The sequence below is a fragment of the Brassica rapa genome, unplaced genomic scaffold (genome assembly GCF_000309985.2).
Source record: "Brassica rapa cultivar Chiifu-401-42 unplaced genomic scaffold, CAAS_Brap_v3.01 Scaffold0957, whole genome shotgun sequence".
NCBI classification, from domain to species: Eukaryota; Viridiplantae; Streptophyta; class Magnoliopsida; order Brassicales; family Brassicaceae; genus Brassica; species Brassica rapa.
This window is the reverse complement of record NW_022610893.1, coordinates 61,956-88,753: the sequence shown is the minus strand read 5'-3', so window position 1 is coordinate 88,753 and position 26,798 is coordinate 61,956. Positions and strand designations below refer to the sequence as shown.

Genomic DNA, 26,798 nt, shown 5'->3' with positions numbered 1-26,798 from the left:
TGCGGAAAGGCTCCTTGATACTCCTAAGTGACTAGATCGGATATGACACACCGAGATAGACACTCTTGGGTTGCTGGATACTACACACCAACAAGAACACTCAACAACTCGCGGACAAGCAGTAGAGAGAACAAAGAAAGGTTTTGATAAAAAGATAATTGATTATTGATAATGGGGTTCAAAGCACACTTATATAAGAGAAGTTGGAACAGACTCCAAGCTTCTCGAAAACTATCAAGAGAGTAAAAGCACACGCTATCTTGGAACTAGAAACAAAAGACAAGTTTGAAAACATGAAATGAAAGACATAATATAACATAAGGTTGATCCGGGATAAGGTTGGATCGAGATCATCATCTAAGGGTTTTGAGAAGCAAATCTATGGCCTCGTTAAAAACCTATCTTTGGAAAACCCATTGGGACAAAACCAAAGATAGGGAAAAAGAGCACACATAGATTGCTTGCTTAGTTGATGATCAGCTTGATGGTGAAGTTGCTTGAATGGTGATAAGTGTGTCTTGGTTGATCAAGCTTCTACCAAGACATTCCTCTTGCTTCCATGACCTCTTAACCAATCCTCCAATAACTTGCGTGAGCTTCCTTGATCTTGATCGAGTCATAGGTCCTTTAGGCAAGGCTAGATCATCTCCATCAGTCGGCTTATCCAGATCCTCATCATCTCCACTAGATAGTTGGTCCATGATCACATCATCCCCTCCCTCTTGAAAAGGATTTGACCTCAAATCTGGCTCATCTGCAACAAAAGGGATCAAGTCAGTAACATTGAAGCTATCACTTATGTCGTACTTACCTTGCAGATCAAGTTTGTAGGCATTGTCATTGATCCTCTTGGTGACTTCAAAAGGGCCATCAATCCTCGGCATTAGCTTAGACTTCCTCTCTTTTGGAAACCTTTCTTTCCTCAAGTGAACCCATACTTGATCTCCAACTTCAAAGATCATCTCACGCCTTCCCTTGTTGGCTTGTTTGGCGTATTGCTTAGTTTTCTCTTCTAGATTGCGCTTAGCTTGCTCATGAATCTGCTGAACCATCTCAGCTTTCTTTTTCCCATCCATACTAACCCTTTCACACTCAGGTAAAGGTATTAGATCCAAAGGTGAGATGGGATTGAACCCATAAACAATTTCAAACGGAGAAAACTTAGAAGCAGAATGCATAGCATGATTGTATGCAAATTCACAATGAGGTAAGTAATCTTCCCATGATTTCAAGTTCTTTTTGATGAATGCACGCAGGAGAGTACCTAAGGTTCTATTAACTACTTCAGTCTGCCCATCAGTTTGTGGATGACAAGTAGTAGAAAACAATAGCTTAGTTCCTAGTTTAGACCACAATGTTTTCCAAAAGTAGCTAAGGAATTTAGTATCTCTATCTGAAACTATAGTCCTAGGCATTCCATGCAAACGTACCACTTCTTTAAAGAACAAATTTGCTACATGTAATGCATCATCAGTCTTATTGCAAGCTATGAAATGTGCCATTTTAGAGAATCTATCAACAACCACAAAGATAGAATCCTTTCCAGTCCTAGTTCTAGGCAAACCCATAACAAAATCCATAGATATATCATTCCAAGGATGAGTAGGAATAGGCAAAGGAGTATACAAACCGTGAGGTTGAACTTTAGACTTTGCAAGCTTGCAAGTTGTGCACCTTCCACAGATTCTCTCCACATCTCTTTTCATATGCGGCCAATAGAAGTGATCCTGCAAAACTTTAAGGGTTTTTGCTATACCAAAATGACCCATCAAGCTTCCTCCATGGGATTCCCTTCGGGATAGTGCATCAGCAACTATATTCTCCTTACCTTGTTTGTATTTGATCACATACGGGAAGGTTTCAATGAATTCTACCCATCTAGCATGTCTCTTGCTGAGCTTACTTTGTCCTTTAAGATACTTGAGAGACTCATGGTCGGTGTGAATGACAAACTCCTTTGGCCAGAGATAATGCTGCCAAGTCTGTAGAGCTCTCACCAAGGCGTAGAGTTCTTTGTCATAAGTGGCATAGTTGAGAGTAGCTCCACTGAGTTTCTCACTGAAGTAAGCAATAGGTCTTTTATCCTGCATCAACACAGCACCAATTCCAATTCCTGAGGCATCACATTCTATTTCAAATGTTTTAGAAAAATCAGGAAGTATGAGTAGAGGAGATTGAGTAAGCTTCTCTTTAAGGAGTTGGAATGCGGCTTCCTGAGCTTCTCCCCACTTGAATCCTACATCCTTCTTGATTATCTCAGTTAGGGGAGCTGCTAGAGTGCTGAAATCCTTCACAAAACGCCTATAGAAACCTGCCAGTCCATGAAAACTCCTTACTTCTCCCACTGTAGTTGGACTCGGCCACTCTTGTATTGCTTTGATCTTTTCCTGATCCACTTTTACACCATCTGCACTTACAACAAAACCTAGAAAGACCAAGTTATCTGTGCAAAAAGTGCACTTCTTTAGATTGGCATAGAGCTTTTCTTTTCTCAAAACATCCAAAACAGCCCTAAGATGTTCTATATGATCTTCTAAGCATTTGCTGTAAACTAAGATATCATCAAAGTACACAACAACAAAGATGCCTATGAAAGACCTAAGAATATGATTCATCAATCTCATGAATGTACTAGGCGCATTGGTTAATCCAAATGGCATAACTAACCATTCATACAAGCCATGTTTAGTTTTAAATGCAGTTTTCCACTCATCTCCTTCTTTCATCCTAATCTGATGATATCCACTTTTCAAGTCTATCTTAGAAAAGATGCAAGAACCATGCAATTCATCAAGCATATCATCTAATCTAGGAATAGGGTGGCGATACTTCACTGTTATGTTGTTGATTGCTCTACAATCAACACACATGCGCCAGCTCCCATCTTTCTTTGGCACAAGGAGCACTGGAACTGCACAAGGACTCAAACTTTCTCGGATATGACCCTTCTCCATCAGCTCCTCTACTTGTTTCTGCAGTTCTTTGGTTTCAACTGGATTGGTCCTGTATGCTGGACAAAGCTAGATAGTTATTACATTGGAAATGATAAAACTAGTGCATGGAGGAGAGAGAGTGTTCTTGAAACAAGCATTCTTTGCATGTAGGAGAGAGAAGCTTTCCATGCAATTAACCACCTAATTTTCGTCACTCTCTTTGGACAGCAAAGAAACCACTTGATTTTGAATCTTCTTGGGCTTGTAACATGATAAAAATGGGCTGGACATGCTACCTAACATCATGGATCAATTTCTGAATGTCTTTCATGTCCGTAGATTCATATATCAGCCCATGATCACATCATACTCCTCCTCTTCAAAAAGATTTGTCCTCAAATCTTGCTCTCCGAAGAAAGAAAAACTTGAATACACAATTCCCAAAAGATCCAGCAGATTTGTAAAACATAAATAACAAAACTTTTTTTTTTCTTTTTTTTTTAGAAGATGGATAGATGAGAATGGTGAATAACAGAAGTGAATACCGCTTTCAGAGTGGCTCTGATACCAAATGATAAAAACCTCCCAAGGAATACACTCTGAAATTGGTAAGGGATAAGCCTTGCACCGAATGAGCCCGAAAGCAACAAACGATCAAGGGATGTGGATCGAAAGGTGACACAAGAGAGGCGGAAAGTCTCTTGATACTACCCTATAATGATCGCCTCTAGATATGACACACTAGATTAGACCAAGTTAGACTGAAGGATATTACACACCAACAATCATAAAAGTTTTTACCAATGGATATGACACACCATGATCGAAAACAAGTTTGAGAATCACTCTCAAGGTTCCAAAAATAATCACTCAAAGCTTATTTTATTTCATTGGAGATTACAACTTATTTATAAGAGACTAAACTTGCTCACAAAGCTAGATAGTTATTACATTGGAAATGATAAAACTAGTGCATGGAGGAGAGAGAGTGTTCTTGAAACAAGCATTCTTTGCATGTAGGAGAGAGAAGCTTTCCATGCAATTAACCACCTAATTTTCGTCACTCTCTTTGGACAGCAAAGAAACCACTTGATTTTGAATCTTCTTGGGCTTGTAACATGATAAAAATGGGCTGGACATGCTACCTAACATCATGGATCAATTTCTGAATGTCTTTCATGTCCGTAGATTCATATATCAGCCCATGATCACATCATACTCCTCCTCTTCAAAAAGATTTGTCCTCAAATCTTGCTCTCCGAAGAAAGAAAAACTTGAATACACAATTCCCAAAAGATCCAGCAGATTTGTAGAACATAAATAACAAAACTTTTTTTTTTCTTTTTTTTTTTAGAAGATGGATAGATGAGAATGGTGAATAACAGAAGTGAATACCGCTTTCAGAGTGGCTCTGATACCAAATGATAAAAACCTCCCAAGGAATACACTCTGAAATTGGTAAGGGATAAGCCTTGCACCGAATGAGCCCGAAAGCAACAAACGATCAAGGGATGTGGATCGAAAGGTGACACAAGAGAGGCGGAAAGTCTCTTGATACTACCCTATAATGATCGCCTCTAGATATGACACACTAGATTAGACCAAGTTATCTGTGCAAAAAGTGCACTTCTTTAGATTGGCATAGAGCTTTTCTTTTCTCAAAACATCCAAAACAGCCCTAAGATGTTCTATATGATCTTCTAAGCATTTGCTGTAAACTAAGATATCATCAAAGTACACAACAACAAAGATGCCTATGAAAGACCTAAGAATATGATTCATCAATCTCATGAATGTACTAGGCGCATTGGTTAATCCAAATGGCATAACTAACCATTCATACAAGCCATGTTTAGTTTTAAATGCAGTTTTCCACTCATCTCCTTCTTTCATCCTAATCTGATGATATCCACTTTTCAAGTCTATCTTAGAAAAGATGCAAGAACCATGCAATTCATCAAGCATATCATCTAATCTAGGAATAGGGTGGCGATACTTCACTGTTATGTTGTTGATTGCTCTACAATCAACACACATGCGCCAGCTCCCATCTTTCTTTGGCACAAGGAGCACTGGAACTGCACAAGGACTCAAACTTTCTCGGATATGACCCTTCTCCATCAGCTCCTCTACTTGTTTCTGCAGTTCTTTGGTTTCAACTGGATTGGTCCTGTATGCTGGACGGTTGGGCAGTGTAGAACCAGGTACAAAGTCTATTTGGTGCTCAATCCCACGCACTGGAGGCAATCCAATGGGGCTATCTTCTGGAAACACATCTGCATACTCCTGTAAAAGAGAAACTAGTTCACTCGGATGATCCGGTGTGTGATCAGTAACTGTTAGAAGAGTCCCTTTAAACCTAAACAAGATAATAGAATTTTGTGAGTAGAGAATTCTTTTGATATCTCCCTGTTTGGCATAGAGGCTGTGATGCTTGTCATGATCAGGTTTGAGATCAATCTCTTTCGCTTTCTTTTTCTGAAGTTGGATTTGATCTTCATGAACCTCTTTAGGAGATAAAGGCACCAGCACAGTCTTCTTTCCGTTGAATTCAAAAGAATGTTTGTTGGTGAAGCCATCATGATTCACACGTCTATCATACTGCCAGGGTCTTCCAAGGAGTATATGACTGGCTTCCATTGGCAACACATCACACAAGACTTCATCTTCATATCTACCAATGGCTATAGGAACCAGTACTTGAGTAGACACTTTCATCTCGCCCTCTTCATTGAGCCACTGCAATCTGTAGGGTCTTGGGTGTTTCTGAATCTTCAAACCCAATTTCTTCACCATAGTCTCACTAGCTACATTGACACAACTTCCTCCATCAATAATGAGACTGCACACCTTTCCCTGAACCATACACCTTGTGTAGAATAGATTCTCTCGCTGCTCAAACTCTCCATTCTTGGCTTGTACGTTCAAGAGCCTTCTTGTCACCAACAATCTTCCTTTCACGGGTTCTACTTCACTTTCTTCTTCAGACTCCTCATGATCAGAACCAAACTTCTCTTCCTCTGATTCATACTCTCCATTCTCAAGAAGAATCATAATCTTTTTGTTGGTGCATTCATTAGCATAATGCCCACGCCCTTGACATTTGAAGCACTTAACATCTCTAGTTCTTGAACTAGTAATTTCAGCTTTGCCTTTGTCTTTGCTGTATATGCTGCTCGGCTTAGTCTCTTCTTTCTGCTGAGGCTTGCTATCCTTCAGATAGGATGTTTTCTCTTCTTTAGAGTGGTGGAACTTAGACGATCCATAGCTGCGTGAGTTACCCTTCCTCTTGAGCTGCTGCTCCACTAGAATAGCTTTGTGCAACATCTCTTCTATTTCCACATAGTGTTGCATCTCCACATTGTCTTGTATCTCACGGTTAAGCCCTCCAAGAAACCTTGCCATAGTGGCTTCTCTATCCTCCAAGATACTAGCTCTCAACATCAGCAACTCCATGTCTTGATAGTATTCTTCAACAGTTCGTGTTCCTTGGGTAAGTCTTCGCAGCTTTTGATGTAGGTCGCGGTGATAGTGACTTGGAACAAACCGTTTGCGCATGAGTGACTTCATCTCGTGCCATGAATCAACCGGATTCTCTTGGTTAAGCCGTCTAGTAGTTACAAGTTGATCCCACCAACTCAACGCATAATCATAGAATTCAGTTGCTGCAATCTTGATCCTTTGGGCATTGGAGTAGTGTTGGCAATTGAAGACAAGCTCGATCTTCTTTTCCCATTCCAAGTAGGCATCTGGATCCACCTTGCCATGGAAGGGTGGAATCTTAAGCTTAAGTCCTGAAAGCTTGTCTTTGCGTGACCCCCTTCCATCATGTTCACGCCTTGATCTTCCTCTGCTCAGTTCAGAAGAAGAACTACTGCGCTCAGTTGGGTTGTGCTCAGTTCTATTGTGCGAGTAGTAGTTGTCGGTCTCTTGTGAACCCGCATGCTCTTGCCGTACTGGAGTAGGCCGGTTCCTTCTAGACTCATTGCTATGTACCTGGCCAGTAGCTTGCCTCAACTCTTGTCTCATCTCCTCACGTAATTCCTTCATGCTAGCCTTAAGCATATCAGCCATAGTAGAGATCATGGTCTGATTCATTTGCTCGGTCATTTGATCTCTCAGCATCTTGTTCTTTCTTACTAGCTCGGCTTCTTCTTCTGATTCTTTCCCCATTGGTACCTAGAATCAAAAACAACACTCAACCAGTAAATAGTTCCAATAAACTGATCGTAATCAGTAGATGATTAAGAGATTTTAAACTGAAAAATACTGGCGGTAAAAGAAGACTTGATTATCAAGCAAAGGAGGATTCAAATCGACAACTTGAAAATCACAATAGAAACGCGATCAGGGTAGGTTTGTTAATCAGATTTCGACGACACACAAGTAGATCTAGTTGTTATAGGTGATTTAAACAGATCACACGATCAATTAGATTCAAACAAAAGATCAAATCTAGAATATGAATCGATAACAATCGGATCTAAAAAAGCGAAACCTAGATCTATCAATTTCAAACTTTTAACAATTAGATCGACACAAAATGATTAGATCACACACTCAAACGACCACGGATCACAGATCAATCAATGGATATTGCGAAACAAAGAACAGATCAGTTGAAACAAAACGGATCGATCTAAAAACTGATCAAGAAGATGAACAGGTTAAATCGAAACAAAAGAGAAACGAGTACTTCCCTAACCAGAGATGCTCTGATACCACATAATACGTCCCTAGATTGCTTCTCTGGATAGTATGGGATAGATCCTTGCTAGAACGAATCAAAGACTCAAGCTCTACAAGGTTGTGGATCGATTGGTGACACAAGAGGCTGCGGAAAGGCTCCTTGATACTCCTAAGTGACTAGATCGGATATGACACACCGAGATAGACACTCTTGGGTTGCTGGATACTACACACCAACAAGAACACTCAACAACTCGCGGACAAGCAGTAGAGAGAACAAAGAAAGGTTTTGATAAAAAGATAATTGATTATTGATAATGGGGTTCAAAGCACACTTATATAAGAGAAGTTGGAACAGACTCCAAGCTTCTCGAAAACTATCAAGAGAGTAAAAGCACACGCTCTCTTGGAATAGAAACAAAAGACAAGTTTGAAAACATGAAATGAAAGACATAATATAACATAAGGTTGATCCGGGATAAGGTTGGATCGAGATCATCATCTAAGGGTTTTGAGAAGCAAATCTATGGCCTCGTTAAAAACCTATCTTTGGAAAACCCATTGGGACAAAACCAAAGATAGGGAAAAAGAGCACACATAGATTGCTTGCTTAGTTGATGATCAGCTTGATGGTGAAGTTGCTTGAATGGTGATAAGTGTGTCTTGGTTGATCAAGCTTCTACCAAGACATTCCTCTTGCTTCCATGACCTCTTAACCAATCCTCCAATAACTTGCGTGAGCTTCCTTGATCTTGATCGAGTCATAGGTCCTTTAGGCAAGGCTAGATCATCTCCATCAGTCGGCTTATCCAGATCCTCATCATCTCCATTAGATAGTTGGTCCATGATCACATCACTATCCATCTTGAAGCAGCTAGACGTAAACAGCTTGCTAAATCTTGGACTGAGAGTAGTAATCACACCAACAAGACCAAAGACACAACCGGAGAAGACTTGAAGCTTGAATCTTCAACGCCCAGCTCCTAGCTTCTATCCTTTGTCTTGATACAAACCTCAACAAGAACTCAGATTCTCACGAACCTGGCTCTGATACCATATGACTTTTAGAGTAATGAAGAATCTGAGTGTTTAAGAGAGATTAGAGAAGAACTGAGTGTAGAGAGTAAGATAAGAGATCGAGACTAAGAATAAGCCATGGAGGCAAAGATAATCAGAACTGTCTAACTTTCATTAATGAGAAGAGTTCACAATATATAGAGAGACAGCTTAGGCGACTAGGGTTTAGAATAAGCCACTATTACAAAGGATAAGCTTTTGCTTTAATTCAAATGCTCCAATTAGCTCTCCTCTTAAGGATAAGGTTGCTTTAGCTTTTCCCAGCCTTAGACAGGCTGTCATGCGCTCCCCTTCTTCCCATTCAATGGTCTTGATGTCTTTGGTAGCAAGGCAAGACTCCTTCTCATCTCACAAAGTTACTTAGGTAACTTTGTTTCACCTTTGGCCGAGTTACTCTCTCAACCTGTACGGCCTTGTACGGCTCATGTACGGCCTTGTACGGATGCTTACTTCAGCTTGCCTTCACTCTCCCTTAGATCATCCTTTCCTCATCTCCTTAGCTTCTCATATACTGACCTCTTCTTAACAATAAAGTGGTGTAGAATCACCAGGAAGTTGAATAAATCTCATAGGAGTTGGGATGAAGAAGTTATCCCACTTTCAAATCAGGTGATTCCAGTTTCCCAGTTTAGGAATAGCACAGCTTCTTCGTCGTTCCATTCAAACCAGGATGAATCACTTTGTGAGAAGCTTGATTTGGATACATAAAGTGGTGAAGAATACCCAGGAAGTTGAATAAATCTCATAGGAGTTGGCAAGAAGAAGTTATCCCACTTACAAATCAGGTGATTCCAGTTTCCCAGTTTGGGAATAGCACAGCTTCATCGTCGTTCAAATCAAACCAGGATGAATCACTTTGTGAGAAGCTTGATTTGGATACATAAAGTGGTGGAAAATCACCAGGAAGTTGAATAAATCTCATAGGAGTTGGCGAAAAGAAGTTATCCCACTTACAAATCAGGTGATTCCAGTTTCCCAGTTTGGGAATAGCACAGCTTCATCGTCGTTCAAATCAAACCAGGATGAATCACTTTGTGAGAAGCTTGATTTGGATACATAAAGTGGTGGAAAATCACCAGGAAGTTGAATAAATCTCATAGGAGTTGGCGAAAAGAAGTTATCCCACTTTCAAATAAGGTGATTCCAGTTTCCCAATTTGAGAATAGCACAGCTTCTTCGTCGTTCCAATCAAACCAGGATGAATCACTTTGTGAGAAGCTTGATTTGGATACATAAAGTGGTGGAGAATCACCAGGAAGTTGAATAAATCACATAGGAGTTGGCGTGAAGAAGTTATCCCACTTTCAAATCAGGTGATTCCAGTTTCCCAGTTTGGGAATAGCACAGCTTCATCGTCGTTCAAATCAAACCAGGATGAATCACTTTGTGAGAAGCTTTATTTGGATACATAAAGTGGTGGAGAATCACCAGAAGTTGAATAAATCTCATAGGAGTTGGCGAAAAGAAGTTATCCCACTATCAAATCAGGTGATTCCAGTTTCCCAGTTTGGGAATAGCACAGCTTCTTCGTCGTTCCAATCAAACCAGGATGAATCACTTTGTGAGAAGCTTGATTTGGATACATAAAGTGGTGGAGAATCACCAGGAAGTTGAATAAATCACATAGGAGTTGGCGTGAAGAAGTTATCCCACTTTCAAATCAGGTGATTCCAGTTTCCCAGTTTGGGAATAGCACAGCTTCATCGTCGTTCAAATCAAACCAGGATGAATCACTTGGTGAGAAGCTTATTTGGATACATAAAGTGGTGGAGAATCACCAGGAAGTTGAATAAATCTCATAGGAGTTGGCGAAAAGAAGTTATCCCACTTTCAAATCAGGTGATTCCAGTTTCCTAGTTTGGGAATAGCACAGCTTCTTCGTCGTTCCAATCAAACCAGGATGAATCACTTTGTGAGAAGCTTGATTTGGATACATAAAGTGGTGGAGAATCACCAGGAAGTTGGAATAAATCACATAGGAGTTGGCGTGAAGAAGTTATCCCACTTTCAAATCAGGTGATTCCAGTTTCCCAGTTTGGGAATAGCACAGCTTCATCGTCTTTCAAATCAAACCAGGATGAATCACTTTGTGAGAAGCTTATTTGGATACATAAAGTGGTGGAGAATCACCAGGAAGTTGAATAAATCTCATAGGAGTTGGCGAAAAGAAGTTATCCCACTTTCAAATCAGGTGATTCCAGTTTCCCAGTTTGGGAATAGGACAGCTTCTCTGTCGTTCAAATCAAACCAGAATGAATCACTTTGTGAGAAGCTTGATTTGGATACATAAAGTGGTGGAGAATCACCAGGAAGTTGAATAAATCTCATAGGAGTTGGCATGAAGATGTTATCCCACTTTCAAATCAGGTGATTCCAGTTTCCTAGTTTGGGAATAGCACAGCTTCTTCGTCGTTCCAATCAAACCAGGATGAATCACTTTGTGAGAATAATACGTCCCTAGATTGCTTCTCTGGATAGTATGGGATAGATCCTTGCTAGAACGAATCAAAGACTCAAGCTCTACAAGGTTGTGGATCGATTGGTGACACAAGAGGCTGCGGAAAGGCTCCTTGATACTCCTAAGTGACTAGATCGGATATGACACACCGAGATAGACACTCTTGGGTTGCTGGATACTACACACCAACAAGAACACTCAACAACTCGCGGACAAGCAGTAGAGAGAACAAAGAAAGGTTTTGATAAAAAGATAATTGATATTCATAAGGGGTTCAAAGCACACTTATATAAGAGAAGTTGGAACAGACTCCAAGCTTCTCGAAAACTATCAAGAGAGTAAAAGCACACGCTCTCTTGGAAATAGAAACAAAAGACAAGTTTGAAAACATGAAATGAAAGACATAATATAACATAAGGTTGATCCGGGATGAGGTTGGATCGAGATCATCATCTAAGGGTTTTGAGAAGCAAATCTATGGCCTCGTTAAAAACCTATCTTTGGAAAACCCATTGGGACAAAACCAAAGATAGGGAAAAAGAGCACACATAGATTGCTTGCTTAGTTGATGATCAGCTTGATGGTGAAGTTGCTTGAATGGTGATAAGTGTGTCTTGGTTGATCAAGCTTCTACCAAGACATTCCTCTTGCTTCCATGACCTCTTAACCAATCCTCCAATAACTTGCGTGAGCTTCCTTGATCTTGATCGAGTCATAGGTCCTTTAGGCAAGGCTAGATCATCTCCATCAGTCGGCTTATCCAGATCCTCATCATCTCCATTAGATAGTTGGTCCATGATCACATCATCCCCTCCCTCTTGAAAAGGATTTGACCTCAAATCTGGCTCATCTGCAACAAAAGGGATCAAGTCAGTAACATTGAAGCTATCACTTATGTCGTACTTACCTTGCAGATCAAGTTTGTAGGCATTGTCATTGATCCTCTTGGTGACTTCAAAAGGGCCATCAATCCTCGGCATTAGCTTAGACTTCCTCTCTTTTGGAAACCTTTCTTTCCTCAAGTGAACCCATACTTGATCTCCAACTTCAAAGATCATCTCACGCCTTCCCTTGTTGGCTTGTTTGGCGTATTGCTTAGTTTTCTCTTCTAGATTGCGCTTAGCTTGCTCATGAATCTGCTGAACCATCTCAGCTTTCTTTTTCCCATCCATACTAACCCTTTCACACTCAGGTAAAGGTATTAGATCCAAAGGTGAGATGGGATTGAACCCATAAACAATTTCAAACGGAGAAAACTTAGAAGCAGAATGCATAGCATGATTGTATGCAAATTCACAATGAGGTAAGTAATCTTCCCATGATTTCAAGTTCTTTTTGATGAATGCACGCAGGAGAGTACCTAAGGTTCTATTAACTACTTCAGTCTGACCAATAGCTTAGTTCCTAGTTTAGACCACAATGTTTTCCAAAAGTAGCTAAGGAATTTAGTATCTCTATCTGAAACTATAGTCCTAGGCATTCCATGCAAACGTACCACTTCTTTAAAGAACAAATTTGCTACATGTAATGCATCATCAGTCTTATTGCAAGCTATGAAATGTGCCATTTTAGAGAATCTATCAACAACCACAAAGATAGAATCCTTTCCAGTCCTAGTTCTAGGCAAACCCATAACAAAATCCATAGATATATCATTCCAAGGATGAGTAGGAATAGGCAAAGGAGTATACAAACCGTGAGGTTGAACTTTAGACTTTGCAAGCTTGCAAGTTGTGCACCTTCCACAGATTCTCTCCACATCTCTTTTCATATGCGGCCAATAGAAGTGATCCTGCAAAACTTTAAGGGTTTTTGCTATACCAAAATGACCCATCAAGCTTCCTCCATGGGATTCCCTGACAAATAGATCTCTCAAAGAGCAATTAGGCACACATAAACGATTGTCATAGAATAAGAATCCATCATGCCTAAAATAATGTCCAGAAGCATACTTAGCACATGATTTATAAGCTTCTTGAAAGTCAGGATCAGATTCATACATTTCTTTAATCTGCTCAAAGCCTAGCAACTTAGCATCAAGAGTAGTTAAGAGGACATACCTTCGGGATAGTGCATCAGCAACTATATTCTCCTTACCTTGTTTGTATTTGATCACATACGGGAAGGTTTCAATGAATTCTACCCATCTAGCATGTCTCTTGCTGAGCTTACTTTGTCCTTTAAGATACTTGAGAGACTCATGGTCGGTGTGAATGACAAACTCCTTTGGCCAGAGATAATGCTGCCAAGTCTGTAGAGCTCTCACCAAGGCGTAGAGTTCTTTGTCATAAGTGGCATAGTTGAGAGTAGCTCCACTGAGTTTCTCACTGAAGTAAGCAATAGGTCTTTTATCCTGCATCAACACAGCACCAATTCCAATTCCTGAGGCATCACATTCTATTTCAAATGTTTTAGAAAAATCAGGAAGTATGAGAAGAGGAGATTGAGTAAGCTTCTCTTTAAGGAGTTGGAATGCGGCTTCCTGAGCTTCTCCCCACTTGAATCCTACATCCTTCTTGATTATCTCAGTTAGGGGAGCTGCTAGAGTGCTGAAATCCTTCACAAAACGCCTATAGAAACCTGCCAGTCCATGAAAACTCCTTACTTCTCCCACTGTAGTTGGACTCGGCCACTCTTGTATTGCTTTGATCTTTTCCTGATCCACTTTTACACCATCTGCACTTACAACAAAACCTAGAAAGACCAAGTTATCTGTGCAAAAAGTGCACTTCTTTAGATTGGCATAGAGCTTTTCTTTCTCAAAACATCCAAAACAGCCCTAAGATGTTCTATATGATCTTCTAAGCATTTGCTGTAAACTAAGATATCATCAAAGTACACAACAACAAAGATGCCTATGAAAGACCTAAGAATATGATTCATCAATCTCATGAATGTACTAGGCGCATTGGTTAATCCAAATGGCATAACTAACCATTCATACAAGCCATGTTTAGTTTTAAATGCAGTTTTCCACTCATCTCCTTCTTTCATCCTAATCTGATGATATCCACTTTTCAAGTCTATCTTAGAAAAGATGCAAGAACCATGCAATTCATCAAGCATATCATCTAATCTAGGAATAGGGTGGCGATACTTCACTGTTATGTTGTTGATTGCTCTACAATCAACACACATGCGCCAGCTCCCATCTTTCTTTGGCACAAGGAGCACTGGAACTGCACAAGGACTCAAACTTTCTCGGATATGACCCTTCTCCATCAGCTCCTCTACTTGTTTCTGCAGTTCTTTGGTTTCAACTGGATTGGTTCTGTATGCTGGACGGTTGGGCAGTGTAGAACCAGGTACAAAGTCTATTTGGTGCTCAATCCCACGCACTGGAGGCAATCCAATGGGGCTATCTTCTGGAAACACATCTGCATACTCCTGTAAAAGAGAAACTAGTTCACTCGGATGATCCGGTGTGTGATCAGTAATGGTTAGAAGAGTCTCTTTAAACATAAGCAAGATAATAGAATTTTGAGAGTAGAGAATTCTTTTGATATCTCCCTGTTTGGCATAGAGGCTGTGATGCTTGTCATGATCAGGTTTGAGATCAATCTCTTTCGCTTTCTTTTTCTGAAGCTGGATTTGATCTTCATGAACCTCTTTAGGAGATAAAGGCACCAGCACAGTCTTCTTTCCGTTGAATTCAAAAGAATGTTTGTTGGTGAAGCCATCATGATTCACACGTCTATCATACTGCCAGGGTCTTCCAAGGAGTATATGACTGGCTTCCATTGGCAACACATCACACAAGACTTCATCTTCATATCTACCAATGGCTATAGGAACCAGTACTTGAGTAGACACTTTCATCTCGCCCTCTTCATTGAGCCACTGCAATCTGTAGGGTCTTGGGTGTTTCTGAATCTTCAAACCCAATTTCTTCACCATAGTCTCACTAGCTACATTGACACAACTTCCTCCATCAATAATGAGACTGCACACCTTTCCCTGAACCATACACCTTGTGTAGAATAGATTCTCTCGCTGCTCAAACTCTCCATTCTTGGCTTGCACGTTCAAGAGCCTTCTTGTCACCAACAATCTTCCTTTCACGGGTTCTACTTCACTTTCTTCTTCAGACTCCTCATGATCAGAACCAAACTTCTCTTCCTCTGATTCATACTCTCCATTCTCAAGAAGAATCATAATCTTTTTGTTGGTGCATTCATTAGCATAATGCCCACGCCCTTGACATTTGAAGCACTTAACATCTCTAGTTCTTGAACTAGTAATTTCAGCTTTGCCTTTGTCTTTGCTGTATATGCTGCTCGGCTTAGTCTCTTCTTTCTGCTGAGGCTTGCTATCCTTCAGATAGGATGTTTTCTCTTCTTTAGAGTGGTGGAACTTAGACGATCCATAGCTGCGTGAGTTACCCTTCCTCTTGAGCTGCTGCTCCACTAGAATAGCTTTGTGCAACATCTCTTCTATTTCCACATAGTGTTGCATCTCCACATTGTCTTGTATCTCACGGTTAAGCCCTCCAAGAAACCTTGCCATAGTGGCTTCTCTATCCTCCAAGATACTAGCTCTCAACATCAGCAACTCCATGTCTTGATAGTATTCTTCAACAGTTCGTGTTCCTTGGGTAAGTCTTCGCAGCTTTTGATGTAGGTCGCGGTGATAGTGACTTGGAACAAACCGTTTGCGCATGAGTGACTTCATCTCGTGCCATGAATCAACCGGATTCTCTTGGTTAAGCCGTCTAGTAGTTACAAGTTGATCCCACCAACTCAACGCATAATCATAGAATTCAGTTGCTGCAATCTTGATCCTTTGGGCATTGGAGTAGTGTTGGCAATTGAAGACAAGCTCGATCTTCTTTTCCCATTCCAAGTAGGCATCTGGATCCACCTTGCCATGGAAGGGTGGAATCTTAAGCTTAAGTCCTGAAAGCTTGTCTTTGCGTGACCCCCTTCCATCATGTTCACGCCTTGATCTTCCTCTGCTCAGTTCAGAAGAAGAACTACTGCGCTCAGTTGGGTTGTGCTCAGTTCTATTGCGCGAGTAGTAGTTGTCGGTCTCTTGTGAACCCGCATGCTCTTGCCGTACTGGAGTAGGCCGGTTCCTTCTAGACTCATTGCTATGTCCCTGGCCAGTAGCTTGCCTCAACTCTTGTCTCATCTCCTCACGTAATTCCTTCATGCTAGCCTTAAGCATATCAGCCATAGTAGAGATCATGGTCTGATTCATTTGCTCGGTCATTTGATCTCTCAGCATCTTGTTCTTTCTTACTAGCTCGGCTTCTTCTTCTGATTCTTTCCCCATTGGTACCTAGAATCAAAAACAACACTCAACCAGTCAATAGTTCCAATAAACTGATCGTAATTAGTAGATGATTAAGAGATTTTAAAATGAAAAATACTGGCGGTAAAAGAAAACTTGATTATCAAGCAAAGGAGGATTCAAATCGACAACTTGAAAATCACAATAGAAACGCGATCAGGGTAGTTGTTATAGGTGATTTAAACAGATCACACGATCAATCAGATTCAAACAAAAGATCAAATCTAGAATATGAATCGATAACAATCGGATCTAAAAGAGCGAAACCTAGATCTATCAATTTCAAACTTTTAACAATTAGATCGACACAAATTGATTAGATCACACACTCAAACGACCACGGATCACAGATCAATCAATGGATATTGCGAAACAAAGAACAGATCAGTTGAAACAAAACGGATCGATCTAAAAACTGATCAAGAAGATGAACAGGTTAAATCGAAACAAAAGAGAAACGAGTACTTCCCTAACCAGAGATGCTCTGATACCACATAATACGTCCCTAGATTGCTTCTCTGGATAGTATGGGATAGATCCTTGCTAGAACGAATCAAAGACTCAAGCTCTACAAGGTTGTGGATCGATTGGTGACACAAGAGGCTGCGGAAAGGCTCCTTGATACTCCTAAGTGACTAGATCGGATATGACACACCGAGATAGACACTCTTGGGTTGCTGGATACTACACACCAACAAGAACACTCAACAACTCGCGGACAAGCAGTAGAGAGAACAAAGAAAGGTTTTGATAAAAAGATAATTGATATTCATAAAGGGGTTCAAAGCACACTTATATAAGAGAAGTTGGAACAGACTCCAAGCTTCTCGAAAACTATCAAGAGAGTAAAAGCACACGCTCTCTTGGAAATAGAAACAAAAGACAAGTTTGAAAACATGAAATGAAAGACATAATATAACATAAGGTTGATCCGGGATGAGGTTGGATCGAGATCATCATCTAAGGGTTTTGAGAAGCAAATCTATGGCCTCGTTAAAAACCTATCTTTGGAAAACCCATTGGGACAAAACCAAAGATAGGGAAAAAGAGCACACATAGATTGCTTGCTTAGTTGATGATCAGCTTGATGGTGAAGTTGCTTGAATGGTGATAAGTGTGTCTTGGTTGATCAAGCTTCTACCAAGACATTCCTCTTGCTTCCATGACCTCTTAACCAATCCTCCAATAACTTGCGTGAGCTTCCTTGATCTTGATCGAGTCATAGGTCCTTTAGGCAAGGCTAGATCATCTCCATCAGTCGGCTTATCCAGATCCTCATCATCTCCATTAGATAGTTGGTCCATGATCACATCAGAGAAGCTTGATTTGAATACATAAAGTGGTGTAGAATCACCAGGAAGTTGAATAAATCTCATAGGAGTTGGGATGAAGAAGTTATCCCACTTTCAAATCAGGTGATTCCAGTTTCCCAGTTTGGGAATAGCACAGCTTCATCGTCGTTCAAATCAAACCAGGATGAATCACTTTGTGAGAAGCTTTATTTGGATACATAAAGTGGTGGAGAATCCCCAGGAAGTTGAATAAATCTGATAGGAGTTAGCGAAAAGAAGTTATCCCTGTTGAACTGAAGAGAAGATGGAGCTTGTACAATAATAGGGCAAGCTCTAGAAGATGTCAAGAAGAGTTCAATCAAGCTTCAGAAGTGTTCTGAAGTAGTTATCTGGTGAAGTTAAGTCTAGGGAAGACTTAGACTGATCATGGGAAGGCTTTGGAGGAGTTAGAGAGAAGATGGTCCAAGGTGCAATTATAGGGCGGCCTTGTACGGCCTGGTACGGCCAAGGACGAACCAAAGAAGATGGTGGATCGACCAAAGAAGTGAGAAAGAGTGTTGGGCAAATATAGGGCAAGTGGTACGGACAGGAGGTCCGTACCATCGACCGTACTGCCAATCATCTCGCCCACACATCCGGTTAAGCAATGTTGAAGAAGTGCAAAGTCTGGGCGTGTTTATCTTGGCTATGAGGACCGTTGGGAGCTACAGGAAACAAAGGGAATATCCCTTAGGATCAGAGTGATCCAAGAGACAGGCTGGAAAGAGAAAAGCACTTTACCTTTCCAGCCACCTTTCCACACGAGTCCATCTTAGCCTTTCATTCAAAATGGATCAATCCCACCTTCCATTCAGTCAAGGCACGACCACACTTTCCAGCTAGCATCAAGACCAGTCTACTCTCATCCTAGCCATCCATTCTATCATTTATTTACAACCTTAGGATGTAGGGTTTATGAGTGTAATGTAAAGGCATATAAAAGCCTTGTATATGTGATTGTAAACACTAAGTGAGAAAGGGGGGAAACCCTTCTCCTTCCTGTTCGTTGAAAGTCTGTTCTTGATACTAAGTCTCTTCTCTAAGTCTCTCAGTCTCTTTAATCTCGTTACCTAGTCTCTTTCATACTCTAAATCTCTCCCCATACTCATAAGTCTCAAATCTGTTCACATAAACTCTCCTAAACACTTTCTCACACACACCTTGAGTAAATCCTTATAAAATCTCATGGTATCAGAGCCAGGTTCATCAGAACCTGGTATCTAACTTCCGCAAAGCTCAAGCCCACTTCCATGGCTGTTTGAAGCAAAGAAGAAGCTCTTTGGTCCAGCCAACGGTTGTTCATCTTCAGGAGGAAGATAAACACATCCGAGGTGCCTAAGAAGCTGTATGTGCTCTATTCTGACTTATCAAGCTCGACCTGAAGAAAGGAGACCCTGAAGAACAAAGCCTTGAAGCGGTTTGACAACACTCTTCAAGAGCTAGATCCGTGAGTCTTAGTGGTGGTTCAAGAAGAAAGGTGACAGCTTTCTACTTGGTACTGGTTTTGGCGACTTGAAAGGGAGGAAAGGAGGTGTCTCAGCCATGGTGGGTTCAAGAGGATGGTTCATGGAAGAAGAAGAGGTGTGATACAACACCAGGAACTCAACATCTGGCCATGAACCATGGAGATTCAAGGAACTAGCAAAAGTTCCTTGGCTGTAAGCTGAATCTCTTTCCCTCTTTATTAAAAGCTTGAGTATAGAAATGCTGAGGTGGTGTGGTGATTGATGTGCTGTGTATATGCCAGGATGCCTTAAAGGCTTGTTTAGTGCTTTGAAGAATAAAATGATTGATCTAGTTCGGTCATGAGTTTGCTAAGACATTGAAACTTATTATTTGAATCCTGTGCTCATGAACTGAAATTGATTGAATTAGTGCTGAGAACTGTGTATCTCCGGTTCATAATGATGCTTGTTGTGATTGATTGAATCTGCTTGCATACATGGATTGAAACCGAATTGAAAGCTGTGGCATATAGTCTTGTGGCTGTCTTACATTGAAGCATTAGATTCATGTCTAAATGCTGAGTAAAGAAGCTTTAAAATTGCCTTAGTAGCTTGCATAATCTGAAAAAGAAAATGCTTGTGCTTAGAGAGATTGCTTGCAAAGATAGAACTTGAAAATGACTTGTTTTAATCTGTTGCAATGCTTGTGAGAGTGGGAATCAAACTTGATGATTAATCAAGGATTGATCCCATTACTCTTGTGTCTTATCCATGCTGGAGTTTGAGTGGTGTTTCAGGTTCACAAGAAGTGTTCTCTGCTCACCACCTATCCAAGACAAGGGGAAGACTTGAACCATTGTGTGGAGCAATGGGAAGATACTTGTGTGTAGAAGCTGGTTTAAGAAGCGCAGGCCACGAGGTTGTTGAGCTCCTGGTTCAAGACATACAAGCGGAAGACCAACCATTGTGTGGAGCAATGGGAAGGTTCTTGTGTGTAGGAGCCGGTTTAAGAAGCGCAGGCCACGAGGTTGTTGAGCTCCTGGTTCAAGGCACACAAGAAGAAGAAGGTCACCACCTAAGCCATGAGGAAGGCCGGTGATCTGAGGGTACTTGAAGCTGAAGGCAAAAGGGTGGATCAGTGATTTAAGCGCAGCTGTTAGGGTGATGTGCTCCTGGTCTTGAAGTTCATTGAGGCTCATTTCAAGCTTGGATCTCCCCTATTCTCGGTCTCAAGCTTGCGGTGCTAAGTATTCAAATGAGCAACCTGAAGAGCTAAAGTTCAAGACCTGTTTCCTCCTTATCATTACAATAGAATGATAAAATGAAGCCTGTTGCCAACATTCTGTGGGAAGTCCACAGCCTGCTCCAAAGAGGGTAGAGAGGATGTTGTGACAATGGAGAGATGACTTGTTGTTCTGTCCATGGTGGTTTAGTCACCATAGCCTACACATCAGATGAGTGTAGAGAGGACAGTCGACATACAAAGAAGAGCATCACCAGGAGGGTGAGGCAATTTGAACCAAGACCATTGCAAGCTGATCATGGAGTGATCCAGCCGAAGTAGAGGCAATTTAAACCAAGACCAGTGCAAGCCCATTGCAAGCTGATCATGGAGTGATCCAGCCGAAGTAGAGGGAAGAAGAAAGCTACTCAATAAGCTTCTGGTGTGAGATGCTTGGAGGGTGAGCATTGCAAGAGGGATGGGCACACCAAGGAGAGGTGTTGGGCCGTGCCCATGGAGGTTCAAGAGATCAGCTCGGATCTCTTGTTTGTAAGCAAACCTCCTAACCCTTAATAAGAGCTTGTGTCTTTATTTATTATGCTGTGAGTGGTGTCTAGAGTCCCAGAATCTCATGTTTTGTTTATTGCATTGTCTTGTGTGTTGCCCATGCTTGAATCAGGATGAATGTGTTGTAGAATTGAGTAGAATGTTTCTACTGCTGGCATCATGTTTGAAAAGCTGTTTTGCATACATAAGCAAGTCTCATATTGTCTAAGTTGCTTGCATCATTGGTCTTGATTGAAACGGTTGTGCATAGCTTTAATATGTCTCATGGATTGAACATGTTGCATTCATATAGTTAATGCTTTAAGATTGTGCATTCATGTATTGATGCATTTTTAAAAATGAGCCTAAATTGTCATTGTATTGTATAAAGCTTGCATTGTCATTTTAGAGATTGAAAACTGCTTGTTCTTGCCTTGATTGATTGGCTTGTTTCAAGGTATATATATTTGCTGTGGCATTGGTGATCAAACAGGATGGATAATCTTGGTTTGATCCCAATGGGATGATCTGATCTTGCATTGAGTTGTGGTGGTGTTAGGTACACAAGGAATGTGATACATGTAACTCGTCAACAACCAAGAATGTAAAGACAAAGGTCTTGTGCCATTGCATATCATCACTAGGACATGTTAGTCCATAATCTACAGGAAGTGTAGTGTGATTGAATATGCAATGAGAGATGGCCATTGCATAATACCATTGGACATATCTAGTCCTTAGTCTACAGGAAGTGTAGCATGGGTCATTATGCAATGAGAAGTGTGTCGTGTGAGACTCTCTATGGTGATTCAAACACCCTAGTTCCTGGTTAAGGAAGAGAGTAAACTCACAAGAAGAAAGCTATCATGAAAGATGACCGTTATTAGACCATGGAGATGCATAGGATCATCACAAGCTTAGCTCCTTCTAGTCTCGGTTCTAAGCTTGAGGGGGAGTCTTAATGCATATGATCCATGGTCAGTAACAAGTCTTTTGCAAAAGCTTCTACAAGGATCATCAACCGGACCAAGTCAGTGGCATGTCTAGGCAAGAGGCTGTTCAGAGCAGCCTTGGCAAGTGAGGAAGAAGGCTCTCCATCAATGCGGCTTCAATGAGAGGTGATTGAGGAGAAGCTGATCGATCCATTCTGCCTTTCCAAGAAGTTGATGATGCCATGAAGATGGTGCATTGAGAGAGTTTGGAAACTCACATAAACACAAGGGAAGTTCCCTTAGACTTTTAAAACTCTTTTCAATCTTTTTCATTCATCTTATTCATTGCTTATGCTTGAAAAGATACTTAAGATGATTATGATTGAATTGTGAGATTGTGTGCATCAAGTGTGATGCAGGATATTCATTTTCTTGTTTTTGATAGGTACTGATGCACCTTTGGGATAATGTATCAGGTACCATTGCTTGAGCCTCACTAAAGATGTTCCTGGTCAGTTCCTAGCTTCTCTAAGATGGCTGAGAAGTCTGTTGAGAGGGGGAGATCCAAACCAGTTCTATGAAGGGGGCAAGCCGTGTGTGAAGTGTTGATCAGCCTTACTGGTGTTTTGAAGATGATCTGGTCGTGTCCTAGCTTCTCTAAGATGGCTGTGAAGTCAGTTGAGAGGGGGAGACTTCAAACTGGTTCCATGAAGAGGTGAAGCTGAAGTGTGAAGTGTGAAGTGTGCGCAAAGCTGTGAAGAGTTGCTGCACCTGTTAGGCCGTGATCCAGAGCTTCTTGTGTCCAACCACATTGGTTCTAAGGCACAAGAGCTCACTGGCCAATCCCTAGGCTTTGGAGAGCTCTACTCTTTTTCCCTTGCAAGGTTTTGTCCCAATGGGTTTTCCTTGTAAGGTTTTTAATGAGGGAGACTCTTCAGAGTTCCAAGCTTGGCTTAGGATCTCCTAAAGTCAAGCTTGAGGGGGAGTGTTGAACTGAAGAGAAGATGGAGCTTGTACAATAATAGGGCAAGCTCTAGAAGATGTCAAGAAGAGTTCAATCAAGCTTCAGAAGTGTTCTGAAGTAGTTATCTGGTGAAGTTAAGTCTAGGGAAGACTTAGACTGATCATGGGAAGGCTTTGGAGGAGTTAGAGAGAAGATGGTCCAAGGTGCAATTATAGGGCGGCCTTGTACGGCCTGGTACGGCCAAGGACGAACCAAAGAAGATGGTGGATCGACCAAAGAAGTGAGAAAGAGTGTTGGGCAAATATAGGGCAAGTGGTACGGACAGGAGGTCCGTACCATCGACCGTACTGCCAATCATCTCGCCCACACATCCGGTTAAGCAATGTTGAAGAAGTGCAAAGTCTGGGCGTGTTTATCTTGGCTATGAGGACCGTTGGGAGCTACAGGAAACAAAGGGAATATCCCTTAGGATCAGAGTGATCCAAGAGACAGGCTGGAAAGAGAAAAGCACTTTACCTTTCCAGCCACCTTTCCACACGAGTCCATCTTAGCCTTTCATTCAAAATGGATCAATCCCACCTTCCATTCAGTCAAGGCACGACCACACTTTCCAGCTAGCATCAAGACCAGTCTACTCTCATCCTAGCCATCCATTCTATCATTTATTTACAACCTTAGGATGTAGGGTTTATGAGTGTAATGTAAAGGCATATAAAAGCCTTGTATATGTGATTGTAAACACTAAGTGAGAAAGGGGGGAAACCCTTCTCCTTCCTGTTCGTTGAAAGTCTGTTCTTGATACTAAGTCTCTTCTCTAAGTCTCTCAGTCTCTTTAATCTCGTTACCTAGTCTCTTTCATACTCTAAATCTCTCCCCATACTCATAAGTCTCAAATCTGTTCACATAAACTCTCCTAAACACTTTCTCACACACACCTTGAGTAAATCCTTATAAAATCTCAATCCCACTTTCAAATCAGGTGATTCCAGTTTCCCAGTTTGGGAATAGGACAGCTTCTCTGTCGTTCAAATCAAACCAGGATGAATCACTTTGTGAGAAGCTTGATTTGGATAAATAAAGTTGTGGAGAATCACCAGGAAGTTGAATAAATCTCATAGGAGTTGGCATGAAGATGTTATCCCACTTTCAAATCAGGTGATTCCAGTTTCCCAGTTTGGGAATAGCACAGCTTCTTCGTCGTTCCAATCAAACCAGGATGAATCACTTTGTGAGAAGCTTGATTTGAATACATAAAGTGGTGTAGAATCACCAGGAAGTTGAATAAATCTCATAGGAGTTGGGATGAAGAAGTTATCCCACTTTCAAATCAGGTGATTCCAGTTTCCCAGTTTGGGAATAGCACAGCTTCTTCGTCGTTCCATTCAAACCAGGATGAATCACTTTGTGAGAAGCTTGATTTGGATACATAAAGTGGTGAAGAATACCCAGGAAGTTGAATAAATCTCATAGGAGTTGGCAAGAAGAAGTTATCCCACTTACAAATCAGGTGATTCCAGTTTCCCAGTTTGGGAATAGCACATCTTCATCGTCGTTCAAATCAAACCAGGATGAATCACTTTGTGAGAAGCTTGATTTGGATACATAAAGTGGTGGAAAATCACCAGGAAGTTGAATAAATCTCATAGGAGTTGGCGAAAAGAAGTTATCCCACTTTCAAATAAGGTGATTCCAGTTTCCCAGTTTGAGAATAGCACAGCTTCTTCGTCGTTCCAATCAAACCAGGATGAATCACTTTGTGAGAAGCTTGATTTGGATACATAAAGTGGTGGAGAATCACCAGGAAGTTGAATAAATCACATAGGAGTTGGCGTGAAGAAGTTATCCCACTTTCAAATCAGGTGATTCCAGTTTCCCAGTTTGGGAATAGCACAGCTTCTGAGATTTTAGAGAGTAGAGTAGGTATTGAGAGATTAAGAGAGGTTTGGTAAGAGATTAAGAGAAGTTTAGGAGAGATTGTGAAAGAAATGGAAAGGTTAAGTATGATCCATGATGAACAAGAGAGAGACTAGAGTAAGAGTGACATAATCCGCTTAATCTTATTGATGAGAGAGTGTTTACAATATATAGGAGTGTGATACTAGGGTTTAAGAAGAGACTAAGCATGTGAGGTCAAAGCTAAGGTAGCCTTTACTTTGAACCGGACCAATGAGCCTCTCCACACGCGTGGTCACTATTCTAAAAGTGAACCTTATCCTTCCAGCTTGTGCCAGCCTGTAGAGACGCTCCTCCTCTTTCCATCAACGGTCATAGGCCTTCTCTGGTCAAGGTAAAACATGATCTGGTCGAGTAACTTCTTCCCGCGGTAACACTCCTTTACCGCATGGTCGATACCATCTGTACGGCCGTACGGCCATGGTACGGACCTGTACGGACCTGTACGGACAGTTCTCCCTAAGACCAATCCTTCTCCTCTACTCAACATCTCATCCTCTTCAACCCTGAACAACTCTCCTCATATTCCTCAGCTCATCTCAACACTCCCCCTCAAGCTTGACCATGTGGAACAAGTCAAGCTTGGAATGATCATGAGCTCCCCCTCATTAAAAACCTCATCAAAGAAAACCCATTGGGACAAAACTCTGATGAGGGAAAAAGAGTAAGGACCTCATGATCAGGAGAGTGTATAGATCAGCCTTAGGCGAAAGATCAAGGAGTCCCAACCTTATGTGAATTGACTCCATTGTCTTTTGCCTAGCCGCCTTAGTGAATACATCTGCCAACTGATCCTCACTCCTTGTGTAGCACGGCAGTATCACTCCCAAGACTATCATCTGCCTCACTTTATGACAGTCCACTTCAATATGCTTGGTTCTTTCATGGAACACCGAGTTTGTGGCTATGTGAATGGCTGCTTGATTGTCACAATGCATGGTCATTGGTGTTGCTTGCTCAATCTCCAAGTGCTTCAGTATTCCTTTAATCCATACCAACTCATTTGTGAGCTTTAGCATTGCTCTATACTCAGCCTCGGCACTAGAGCATGACACCACCTTCTGCTTCTTACTCTTCCAAGTAACCATGTTTCCACCAATGAATGTGCAATAGCCGGTTGTAGATCTTCTGTCTGTTCTGTCTCCAGCCCAATCTGCATCACAATATCCCACTGCTTCAGTGCTCCCGTTACAACCCATCCATATACCAAGCCCTTGAGTTCCATTCAGATACATGAGAACTCTTTCTACCATGCGCCAGTGATACTCTCTTGGAGCTTGCATATGCTGACTCACTTGGTTCACAGCAAAGCAGATGTCTGGCCTAGTGATGGTTAGATAGATCAGCTTCCCCACTAGCTTCCTGTATAGCTTTGGATCATGAAATGCCTTACTATCTTTTAGCTCCCCCTCACGTGGAGCTTTATACCCATCCTCCATGGGCATCTTGGCTGTCTTTCCTCCATACGCACCAGCATCCTTCAACAGATCCAGGACATACTTCCTTTGTGAGATGAACAACCCTTCTTCTGATCTGCACAGCTCAATTCCAAGGAAGTACTTCATTTCTTCCAAGTCTTTGATGTCAAACACAGATTTCAGAAACTCCTTGGTCTCCTTGATTCCCACCTTATCACTGCCTGTGATAACTATGTCATCCACATATACAAGAAGTACAATAATGCCTGCAGGTGTAGTAAGAGTGAAGAGAGTGTGATCAAGCTCTGATTTCCTGAAACCTCTTCCATTCAGTGTTGTGCTCAGCTTGTGATACCATGCCCTTGGTGATTGCTTTAACCCATAGATGGCCTTCTTCAATCTCAGCACATTCCCTGGTTTCACCATCCCTTCTAGGCCCGGAGGTGGTAGCATGTACACTTCATCTTCTAACTCTCCTTGCAGAAATGCATTCTTCACATCCATTTGCCAAAGATCCCACCCAAGATTAGTAGCCACT

The 26,798-nt window shown here is 41.3% G+C and overlaps 1 protein-coding gene across 1 annotated transcript in view; it reads right to left on the bottom strand.

Moving 5' to 3' along the window:
- The window catches only part of LOC117131451, a gene marked incomplete at its 5' end in the record, with an annotated part of 28,044 nt that extends 21,307 nt beyond the window's left edge, over positions 1-6,737 (bottom strand). The window contains 6 exons of the mRNA XM_033283582.1: positions 573-754; positions 812-1,178; positions 1,767-2,246; positions 2,337-2,855; positions 5,046-5,736; positions 5,836-6,737. Coding sequence (XP_033139473.1) covers positions 573-754; positions 812-1,178; positions 1,767-2,246; positions 2,337-2,855; positions 5,046-5,736; positions 5,836-6,737 — 3,141 coding nt within the window. The remainder of the gene's footprint in view (positions 1-572; positions 755-811; positions 1,179-1,766; positions 2,247-2,336; positions 2,856-5,045; positions 5,737-5,835) is intronic.
- Between the last annotated feature and the right edge of the window lie 20,061 nt (positions 6,738-26,798).